Raw genomic sequence first — 12,374 nt, forward strand, 5'->3', positions numbered from 1 at the left:
CTACCACCACAAATCTTGAGCCTATGTCCCCTAGTTCTAGTATCCCCTCCAATTGAAACAACTTGCCTCCCTCTATCTTATCTATATCTTTCATAATTTTACTATATACATTTTAATAAGATCCCCTTTCATTCTTCTAAATACCAGCAAGTACAGTCCCAGGTGACTCAATCTCTCTTTATAGGCTTAAACCCCTCATCTCTGGAATCAACCTGGTGAACCTCCTTTGCACCATCTCCAAAGCCAGTACATCCTTCAGGTAAGGAGACCAGAACTGTTTGCAGTCTCCGGATACTGCCTCACTCATACTTTGTATAGTTGCAACATAACTGATTTACTAATTTATTGTCATGCCTTTCAGTGTGGTTCTTTAATCTACTACAGGTGACTAACCTTTTATCTGGGATTCCAAACACCAGCAACCTCCAAATACCAGAGTTTTTCTTTTATTGGTAGATGACATTACACACAAGTAACTTTAATTTCCATAATAAATTTTCAATTTTCAGAGGGAGACCGCCCCCCCCCCCCACCCCGTCCTTATCATCCCTATCCCTACCCCCGTGGGCACTGTCTCTTACCTTCGGTGGAAAGGTGACTCTCAGCCTCCAGCACCTGGTGAGAGAGAAGCAGGTGGCACCTGGCTCACAGCTGGCTGGCTTACAGAGTGGTTCCAGCTGTGTGGGGGAATTATGGGTAATGAAGATGACCATTGCTCCCACATTGATTCGGTGAGGCGTTCCATAAACTCCTGGCTTGGCAGCACTGCATCCCTGCTGATGTGTCAGGAGTTAGATGGGGGGGGGCGGGGGGAGGGCAGGGAAGGGCGACAGATGACGCTGCGCTGCCGAGGTGAGCCAGAGGGCCAGCCGATGAGTTAGTGGAGTTCCTGAAAGCCGCTGGCAATCAGCTCCACCGCCCCAATGGCTCACTCCTCCTTCAGCTCTGCACTTCGTGTCCAGCCTTCTTCCCTGCTTGGCTGCTGGCTCCAAGCAGCCGACACTGGCTGCCTTTTTGGCCAAGCTCCCAGGACACGCCATTGCCTCTGACCTCCATGCTGATCAAGAGCCTCCTTTACGGCACATGTCGAACCATCACTCACCCACAAACATGCTCAGCCCGGCCTAGAGTGCAAAATAGAATGGCACCGGGTAAGAGTGATGCATTTGCCTAATACGACCAAAATCAAAATGATGATTCCGAAATCCAGAAGATTCCAAACGAGGGCAAGTGATCAGTCCTGATGATCCCGGATAAAAGGTTAGGCACCTGTACACCATCTTACATCATTTGCTTTCATAGTTCTCTTTATTCAGATTTAAAACCAGTTTTAGAGTGAACTAAATCTCTTTCCAGGTTTACATAAATTTTGTTCTCATTATAATTGCTGTTCATTAAAGCCCTTTGAACCACAAATTCATCAATTGACCCTTTCTTGTAAGATTAAAGGTAACCCTTCAGGGTTTAAAAAAAAATTACTCACATTAATAATATCTCTGCGAATAGAACGCAGTGGATTTCCCTCCACCAACAGAGATTTCAACTTTGGAAGATTTCCTAGTTTATACGGCAAGCTGCATGTCAAAGAACATTTCATTAATGAACAAAAGATATCACAGCAAATTATGCACCCCAACTACCCATATATACTCGTGTGAAAGTTAAATTTTCTCAATCATTCTTTTCATGTTAAATCTTGGGGTCAACAATTACATGAATACTACTTTTGAGGGTCTGAAATTCACACTAGAATCCAAAATACCATATCAGTGGCAAAGTCCAAATAATCTCCAAATGTAGTGTTAATATTCCTAGTTGCGTCATGACAGGATGAATATGAAAGCTTTGGAAAAGGTAGAGGTTTTCGAAGATGTTGCCTGGCTACGGCGACAGATTGGACAAACTGGTGCTGTGTTCTCTGGAATTTAGGAGGCCGAGGGGGCAACCTGATAGAAGTGGACAAAATCATGAGAGGCATTGATGGGGGGGACAGTCAGAATCCTTTCCCCATCTTATAAGTGTCACACACTAAAGAACACGTGTTTTAGAAGAGGGAGAAGACTGCCAGGGGTAGTAGTGTAAGCAGAAACAATAGTGGCATTGAAAATCTTCTTCCTTAATTCATGTTTTGGAGCTGCCCTAGCTTAGAAAAATCTTGGAAGGAAGTTTTTCAAACATTATCGGGAATTTTAAAGTTAAAATTGGAACCTACTCCTTTAATTACTCTTTTTGGAATATTTTTTTTTGAAGACTTTATTTAAAATTTTATAACATGAATACAATAGAGAATTACATATAAAGAAAAATTAAAAAAAATTAAAATGGTATGATTACAATATTATATCAGAAAACTACACAAAATAACCCCCCCCGTTAATTGTAACACGATATTAGTAATCTAACTTAAAATTAGTCCAGCCCTCGCCCCCAAAATAAAGAGTGAAGAGTTAATAAAATTAACAATATATATGGAAAAAAAATACCCACTTGCAAAAAAAAGATAACTTAACCTTAAAAAAAATTCTAACAACAAAATTTTTTTTTATCAATACTAAAATATCACGCTTAAACATATATTTAAATCAAACTTAAATGCATATAATTAGCAAACGGAGTCCACTTGAACTTATAAAAAGACATCCTATCCTGAATTGAAAAAGATATCCTTTCCATAGTCAAACAAAATTTCATCTCTAAATACCACTTATCTAAAGTTAATATATTTTTATCTTTCCAAGTAAGTGCTATACATTTCTTAGCCACGACTAAAGCTAAATAGGTAAAGGAAATCTGATAATCCTCTAAACCTAAATCAATTAATGATTGCATGTTCCCTAATAAAAATATATCGGGATGTGTTACTAACTTCAATACAATGCCACATTTCACCTTTTACTTCATTGATGGCCAGACATGCAATTTTGATTAAATGGAAAGATAATACTCCACGTACACATGCACAATGGTTAACAGATATTATGTTTAAATTTGGAAAAGTTAAATATGCTGTTAATAACTCAAATATTAAATTTCAAATGATATGGGGTTCGTTCTTGGACTACTATCATCATCTTAAGATTGAGTGCTAATCTGGAATTTTGGCGTTGTGTTGTCTCTTTCTAAGACTGTGCCACTTGGATTTATGAATGTTAATCTTCAACCTAGGGGAAGGGGTTTTGAAACTAATTGTTGTTTTGTTGTGTACTATTTTATTATCTTGAGTGTGCTTTGGAACTTGCTCTATGATCATTATTGTAACTTTTTTCTGATCTTGTAGCACACTTTTTAATTGTATTGTTCAACTTTGTAAAATATCAATAAAAATATTTTAAAAAGCTTTGTACACAAAAATATGAAGGGGATGGAGATATATCTCAGGTGCAAGCAGCAGAACTTTAGTTTTATTTGGACATTTTGTATACATGGTCAAAGGGCCTATTCCTGTTCCATGTTCAGTTTTACTTGGGACACCACCTTGCAACCATGTTCGCAGGCACAATGGAGGTCTCAGTAATGCTTCCAGGTAATGCAGTTGTGCTGCTGAGTCAAGCTCACTGTTTCTAGCAGTCAATTGGTAGGATCGCCAATTCATTTAAATAGCTGAGAAGCTTGTCAGCTTCAGCAATGTTCTTATTGACATTGCTTGCCTGGGGGTTCAGTTCATTAATTTTGATTGATGATCACCAATTCCTTTAACTGGCTTTAAAAGCCTGAATGTTACAGCCATTTTATTTAGCTTTCGTAGATTTAAACATGTACACCTTAGGTTTTACCATCCTGCTACTGGCAATATATCACCATTTCCTGGGACATCTTTCCATCTCACCCAAGATTGATATGGACCAGATGCAGGCAAATGGGACAAGCTAGGATTAAAAATTTGATGGGCATAGACAAGTTGGGATGGTTACTTCCATGCTGCAACACTCTCTGACTCTCATCCAAGCAAGTGGACAGTATTCCATCAAAGTCTGATTTAAACCTGGTAGAAAAATTCTGGAGTGTGAGTAGGTGAGTTACTTGCCACAGATTCCCTTACTCCTCTTGACCTTCTCTTGCAGCCACATTAGATACATCACTCATCCAAATGAGTTTCTGGCTTCAATAAAAAAGGCACAGTAAGATGTGTATTGTTTTATATGTTCCTAATTTTATAAGATGGTATCTCCCTTAGCCTCCCAGATGCATTCCTAGAACCAAGCACTGGATAGGTGCACAACTGACAGCATTGCTATGTGAGGAATGCCTGGTCACCCTACCGCTGTGTCAGCCATGTGGTGGGAGGCTGGGGAGAAGGGGCATCAAAATCATGCAAATCACTGCTCTGAAACAATGGATTATTCCATGGCTGTTTTGGAAAGACTGCTGTGTGAGCTGGCATTAGTCAGGCTAGGGCAAGAAATGCATCCACTCTGTGATAGGATGTAGCACTGAGGACTGCACTCTAGCCAGCAAAGTGAAAGCCATTGGTAGGGATTAGCAGTAAGATATCCTGCTGGAATCATAGAAACTCATTGCTGCATCTCTTTTAATCTGAATTTGATTTACTTATGTCAAAATGTAAAAAAAATGTTAATTCTTATTCTTAGAAGTACAAGATTTATTTAATTTCTACATGTACCTGCTAATATTATTATTTGAGAGGTCCAGTCGTTCCAGGCTTTGAAGTAGAAGAACTTCATCTGGCAGAGATTTCAGTTTATTATCACGGAGTTCCAATATACTGATGGCACTTAAAGGTTTCAGGTGCTCTGGTCCCAAATATTCAATCTGGTTATTTCCAACATGCAGTTCCTGAAGTGCAGAAGTACAATTGGCAACTACTTTAAAAACACATGGATACAAGCTAGTGGATGAGATTTTGATACAATTATATCAGATTTTTTTTTTTAAAAAAACACCTTTTAATCTTTTTTTTCCTACAAGAATGTACAAATCATAAATTTTAGCATTTGAAGATATTCTTAGTGCAACATTACCTTTCTTAGATTATATTCTTCTACATATATGAATACAAAATCCACAAAAGGAATAAAACATTACAAATGTTTAGACATTTATTCATTTATTTTCTTTACCCAGAACCTGTAAACTCCTCATCTATAGATCTTCCACTGATTTTCAAACAATATGTACAATAAGATGAACATCTCAAAAATCCAATTGTGTTTATTTTATGTTTAAAATATGGTAGTAATTATATCAGGTGTCAATGCTTAGTTTTAATGTTTTAAAACAAGTTGGGGGATTACATCTAGATATGTTCAGGTAACATCAAGCAACACTAGATAGTTAAAAACGATACATTAAAGTACCTTCAGATATTTACAGGATGGAAACTCTGGTAGGTTGCGAAGTTTGTTATGCTTCAAATAAAGCTGTTCGAGTGAAACCATGCCTGCTAGTTCTGGAGGAACACATTCCAATTCATTATGGGTTGCATCCAGAAACTTTAAGCCTGAATAAATTAAGACAAATTATGAAGTAGATTTAACGTGATTAGTTTCACATGAGAATTATAGGAGTCAGACAACATTTGGAGAGATATGCAATCAGAACATTCTAATCAACTTTGTACATCTTTTTAGAGCACAGAAATTTATCATATTGGCACATAGTGTTATATCAACCTTGAAATCTACACTTCCTAGAATTTCCCAACTGCATAACCCTTCATTTTTCTCAGTTCCATGTACCTATCCAATAGTCTCTTAAAAGAACCTATTGTACTTGTTGGCAATGAACTGACCAGTCTGTGTGGAAAAACTTGTCTCTGATATCCTCCCTGTACTTACTCCCAAGGACCTTAAAACTATGCCCCTTCATGTTAGGCATTTCAGTCCTGAGAAAAAAAGCCTCTGGCCATCCACACATTCAATGCCTCTAACCACTTTGCACATCTCTACCATGTCATCCTCAGTCGCTCCAAGGAGAAAAAAGCAAATTCACTCAACCTAGCTCCAATCCAGGCAACATCCTTGTAAATCTTCTCTGCACCTTCTCTGTTGCATCCACACCTTTCCTGTAATGAGGTGCTCAGTGAACACAGTATTCCAAGTGGAATCTAGCCAAAGTCTTGTATAGCTATAACATTACCTCATGGTTCTTGAGCATGATCCCATGGTTAATGAAGGCCATTCACTTAACCTTATCCTCATAAGGTATACTCTCCAATCCAGGCAGCATCCTAGATAACCTCCTCTGCACCCTCCCTATAGCATCCTGCAGTGAGGTGAACAGAACTAAACACAATATTCCAACTTTCACATGATAGAATTTCTTTTTCTTCAAACTGTAGTCAATACAGTTCACAGATCATAAATTCATGTCAAAGGGTGCATTTAATGCCAATTTTATTGAGGATTTCTGAACAGCTTAGCTCAGTTTCTTTCTCACTTTGAAAATATTTGAAAGTAAGAAAGTTACACCTTAAATTAAAAAAGGACCTTAAAATATGTCTTGAACTCCAAATGTATTTCTAATTCTTCATTTATTCAGCTTTTCTGCTTAATTAGATAGCAAAACAACATATTGTTACTGGAGGCAATGCCTGCTACCTCAGAATTCCAGGAACTCAGGTTTTCTTCCTGGTTCCAGGGTTGTCTGCATGTAATTAACATGTCATTCATTAATATCACAGATTTAAGATGTTACAGGAAATTAAGAGTCTTGTCACAGAATTTCCAGGGTAGGAGAGTCTAAAATTTGAGATCACAATTTAAAAGAGAGGGGAAAGATTTAAAAATGGACCCAAAGCCAACTGCTTTCTCACACAGAGGATAATGGTTATTTTGAATGAGCTGCTATTGTAGAGGTGGGTGTAATTACAATGCTTAAGAGACATTTAAACATGAATAGGAACAGTTTGGAGGGATATAGGTAAACTCAAGCAAAGGGGACAAGCTCATGTAGACAACATGGTCAACATGTTTGAGTTGAAGCAAAGGGACTGTTTCATTGCTGTATAACTCTATAACTGGTTTGAGAATGTTGTTGTGCTTTGGGGGAAGTCACGTGATGGAGTAGTGGCCGGACGGTGAACTCCAGCCCTCTCCAGAAAAGTCGAAAAAAATAAAGGAAAACACAAAGACACAAAAATAAAAATTAAAGTAAAGTGAGTATAAAGGTGGAAAGAAGATGGCGACGAAAAAAGAAAAATCGAAACCAACGGTAAGAAGAGAGGAAGAGAAGACAACGGAAGAAGAAGAAGGCCTTACCTGTTCGAAGAGGCCCGCGGTGGAGAGAGAAACCCGCTCCCTCAGGTCGGTAGAAAGTGGACTACAAAAATGGCTCGCTGAGCCGAGTAAAAGTGCGCAACCGCGCATGCAAAAAAACACACCGACGGCAGGGGCGACCAGCTGGGGAGTCGATCTCCACAGCCGGCAACGACAGCTGCAGAACAGCAGCAGCAAGAGGAGAACATAGAAGACAACGAAAACAAGAAAGAAGAGAAGAAAAGGACAACAAAGAAACAACAGATGGCCAACCCAGAGGAAGAAGAAGAGGAAGAGGAAGAGTACAGTGAAATAGAAGAAGAAGGGAAAGGCAAGACAAAGGATATACTTTCTCTTATTAAAGAATACATGGATTCATTTAAAGAATGGCAAGCACAAGAATTTAATGATTTAAGAAGAAGAATAAACAATACAGAAGAAAAAGTGAATAAAATAGATATGACCTAATCAGAAATGGGAAAAAGAATGGACAAGGTGGAAGAACGAGAAGCAGCAGTAGAAATGGAGGTAGAGGACTTAAAAAAGAAATTAGAGGAATCTAATAAAAAAGTTAAAGAGACACAAGAGCTGTTAGCTCAGAAAATAGATATAATGGAAAATTATAACAGAAGAAATAACATAAAGCTAGTGGAAGATGAAGAAGGCAAGAATATGAGAGAGTTTATAAAAGATTGGATCCCCAGGATCTTAGGATGTCCAGAACTACAGCAAGAAATGGAAATAGAAAGGGCACATAGAGCATTAGCCTTTAAACCACAACCACAACAAAAGCCAAGATCTATTTTAGTAAAATTCCTAAGATATACTACAAGAGAAAAGGTACTGGAGAAAACAATGGAGAAAATAAGAGAGGACAACAAGCCACTGGAGTACAAAGGGCGAAAAATCTTTATTTATCCAGATATAAGTTTTGAACTCCTGAAGAAGAGAAAGGAGTTCAATACAGCAAAGGCGATTTTATGGAAGAAAGGGTATAAATTTATACTAAAGCATCCAGCAGTATTGAAAATATTTATTCCAGGACAGCAAAACAGACTATTCTCGGATCCAGAGGAAGCACGAAAATTTGCAGAACAATTACAAAATAGACTGAGAGATGAAGACGTGTAACGAGAGTACAAAAGACTGCGAACTAAAAAGACACATAAGTTTTGAACTCCTGAAGAAGAGGAAGGAGTTCAATACAGTGAAAACGATCTTATGGAAAGAGACTATTCTCGGATCCAGAGGAAGCAAGGAAATTTGCAGAACAACTACAAAACAAGCAGAGAGATGAAGACATGTAATAAGAGTAAAAATTACCACAATCTACATATATGTGGGTAAAGAGGTATATGTGTGTGTATAGTGTGCATACATGAATGTATCCGTATTTAGAGGAAAATATATAGAGTATAGACAAGAATTAATAAGGGAGGGAAATGGAATAGAGGGAATAAGGAGGGAATTAAAAGAGTGACCTTTGTTACATATGAAAATTGAAATCTTTTCTGGGGGGGGCTGGGTGGGGAGGAGTTAAGGTCACTGCAAAATCAGCTGACGTTTGCGAGTGAATTCGCAAATCCAAATGGAGAGGAGGGATAAAGGACAACTCAGCAGGGGAAGGGGAGATTGGGGTTAAAGAAGTTTTAAATAGGAGAATAAGGAAAATGTTTGATGTTTTAGAAATGTTGTCTTATAAAGTGTTCAAAACAAGAAAGCAGAAATGGATAAGAAGGAAAGGTAACGATGGAGAAACAGAAAGGGAAGATAAACAAAGTATAAAATGGCTACGTTGAACTATATGACTTTAAATATTAACGGAATAGATAACCAAATTAAAAGGAAGAAACTGCTAAATTTACTGAAAAAAGAAAAAATTGATATAGCATTTGTGCAAGAAACACATTTAACTGAATTGGAGCACAAGAAATTAAAGAGAATGTTGTTGTGCTTTTTATGTGGCTGCACCATTTCATCGGATGCAAGGATCGACAACGAGATAGACAACAGACTCGCCAAGGCAAATAGCACCTTTGGAAGACTACACAAGAGTCTGGAAAAACAACCAACTGAAAAACCTCACAAAGATTAGCATATACAGAGCCATTGTCATACCCACACTCCTGTTCGACTCCGAATCATGGGTCCTCTACTGGCATCACCTACAGCTCCTAGAACGTTTCCACCAATGTTGTCTCCGCTCCATCCTCAACATTCATTGGAGTGACTTCATCTCCAACATCGAAGTACTCGAGATGGCAGAGGCCGACAGCATCGAATCCACGCTGCTGAAGATCCAACTGCGCTGGGTAGCTCACGTCTCCAGAATGGAGGACCATCGCCTTCCCAAGATCATGTTATATGGCGAGCTCTCCACTGGCCACCGAGACAAAGGTGCACCAAAGAAGAGGTACAAGGACTGCCTAAAGAAATCTCTTGGTGCCTGCCACATTGACCACCGCCAGTGGGCTGACATCGCCTCAAACCGTGCATCTTGGCGCCTCACAGTTCGGCGGGCAGCAACCTCCTTTGAAGAATACCGCAGAGCCCACCTCACTGACAAAAGACAAAGGAGGAAAAACCCAACACCCAACCCCAACCAACCAATTTTCCCTTGCAACCGCTGCAACCGTGTCTGCCTGTCCCGCATCGGACTTGTCAGCCACAAACGAGCCTGCAGCTGACGTGGACATTACCCCTCCATAAATCTTCGTCCGCGAAGCCAAGCCAAAGATTATCCATACCTATTTACTAGTGCATAATTGCAAAATCAAAAGGCCAAAGTTCAAATTTATCGTCAGAGTACCTGCATGACGTCTCATCTAACCCGAAGTTTCTTTATCCTGCAAGCCAGGCAAACAGTAAAACACGAAAGTCTACAGACACCATGGTTGAAGTAAAAACACAAAGCTGGAGAAACTCAGCAGGTCAAACATTGTACTTTATATAGCAAAGATAAAGATACATAACATTTCAGTCTTGAGCCCTTCATCAAGGTATGAAGGTATCAAGATTAGGCAGCAGATGGCTTAAGTATGTGTAATGGAGGATTAAAACCATGTACTCAGGTGCTTTTTGCTTATGTGGAACTGACGACACTGGGTCCACACGCAGGTCACCTAACTTTCAGAACTAGCAGATGTAATTAAACTCAGCCATGGGGACTTATCTGAAGATACACTTTGAAATGGAATTCCACCGTGAGGCCCAGGGAAAGCAGCTGTCAAATACGACACTCTGAAATTGACGTATTGGTCACAACCTGTCTTGCTCAAGAAGTTTTAATGAGTCCTTGTATCTACGAGATAAACCAGGATATCATAGCATCCTGCTCCATAATAATTAATCTTCTAAATTGTAGAATAGTATGCTCAGCTTTGATTTTGACTGACAAATGTTAGAGGGAGTGGGTGTATGATTAATTGTTTTTGGGGTATAAAAGTCTGTGGTCCTGCTGCTGAAGTTTAGACTCTCCGAGGGGTGGGAACACCCCTTGTCAAGAAGGAAGAACAGCCAGAGTCCGAGCAACGTCCCGGTCGGGGGAGGTGGAGAAGCTGCTACCAGCGCCCTGACAACCTACTACAAGTGTGCAGTTGTTGCCTCGCTTCGGCAGTTGGGACCAGTCCAAGCGTTGATAAGTATAGTTGGGAAGGGCTTGCATATTGTAGTGTGAAATCAGCTTTTGAATTAGTAATAAACATTTGTATAAACTGAACTGCTCTCGGTGTGTGTGTCTATTTTCTTTCGGTAGCTAAAACACTGTGACCAATCTAAAATGAACAAAATGAGAGGTATAAGTTTACCCAAGACAATTGGCGCTGCGAGCAGGGTTGGTCTCAAGATGTTTCGCCGAAAGAAAGAGGTGAGCCCTGAGCAGTTCTTGATTCCTGGATGGACTTCCAAAGACGATGGGTTTGGCATGTTGGCCAATACCCTGTCTTTGTTGGGACCACCCATTAGTTGGGATGAGAAGTTAGACTCATCAAGTGCACCTCTGGGAGAGCGGGTTGCCACTCTCCTTCGAGAAAGTAAATTTCCTGATAAAAAGGGAATGCTGACGAATGGTTTTTGGTTGCTGGCCACAGCATTACGCCACTCCGTTCAGCGTGAAGCAGAATTAATTCAAAGAGAAGTAGAATCTCAGTGCAAAATAAAGCAATTAGAGGAGGAGCTAGAAGTCCTGCGACAATGCTGTTCCATGATGAGCGAGATTGTTCGTACCAGTCAGGACAGAGCCAAAGAATGGGAAGATAAGCATGTCCAAATGATTTGCCGTAATATTAAACTCCGGCAGCAGCTCTGTGCAGATAAGGAAAGGCATGGAGTAGAACCCGATCCATATCGTATTCATGCCATGATAAGGAATGGTGACGATCCTGATGTAATTGAGGATTGGGATGGGAATATCTGGAATGACAATGGTAATAATGCAGATACTCCTCAGCATGTGTCTAACATACTACCCTCTCCATCTGCTGTTCATGCCCGCCCTATAAGGCAGCAGATTTCCCAAACAGACAGAAGGGGGGATGATGTAAGGGTAGAGATGGAAGGGATAGATACCCCGGTTTCCCATGTGGACCCAGGGGAAAATACCCAAACCCCTGCTTATGCTCTATGGCCTACTCCCTCTGTTGGATGGCCTCCACCTCCTCCCCTAGACTGGGTGGAGGACCCTGTGAGCCAAAGTGGGAACAGGGGTCGGAAGGAGTCAATGATCCGTGATTTCTCTGTAAAAGAGCTGGCTGCCATTGGAGATCGATTTAGGCAAAAAGCAGGGGAACATCATCCCCAGCTGCTGAGTCCTCCTGGCCCAGCTGTGCTTTCTGCTCCCACTGCTGCTTCTATCGAGCTGGCTTCTCCTGCTCCAGTTACTCATGATGAGGTAAAACAATGGGTTAAACAGGCTCTTAAAGATAACAATAGCATGTGGTCCTGGAAGCCCCCGAACCCTTCTGAAGCCTGAAGGTGTGGGCAGGATTCCCGTGTCTACTCCATCGAGACACGGCGCACACACGGGGATCCGCGGCCCTACATACCGTTAACAATCCACTGGGGTGGGGGTAATGATCGCCAATACTTGGCTTTGGTCGACACCGGTGCAGAGCACTCGGTGATTCCTGGTAATCCAGACCTCTGGACTGGACCGGCCTTTCG

General features: G+C 40.4%; 1 protein-coding gene across 2 annotated transcripts in view; it reads right to left on the reverse strand.

The window, feature by feature from the left end:
- lrrc40 (leucine rich repeat containing 40) overlaps positions 1-12,374 on the reverse strand; it is an 85,699-nt gene that overhangs the window by 42,251 nt on the left and 31,074 nt on the right. For both annotated transcript variants that reach the window (XM_069938437.1, XM_069938438.1), the window contains exons 6-8: positions 5,316-5,458; positions 4,622-4,794; positions 1,484-1,574 (exon numbers count right to left, since the gene is read on the reverse strand). In XM_069938437.1, coding sequence (XP_069794538.1) covers positions 1,484-1,574; positions 4,622-4,794; positions 5,316-5,458 — 407 coding nt within the window. The remainder of the gene's footprint in view (positions 1-1,483; positions 1,575-4,621; positions 4,795-5,315; positions 5,459-12,374) is intronic.

Source organism: Narcine bancroftii, chromosome 5 (assembly GCF_036971445.1).
Source record: "Narcine bancroftii isolate sNarBan1 chromosome 5, sNarBan1.hap1, whole genome shotgun sequence".
Taxonomy (NCBI): domain Eukaryota; kingdom Metazoa; phylum Chordata; class Chondrichthyes; order Torpediniformes; family Narcinidae; genus Narcine; species Narcine bancroftii.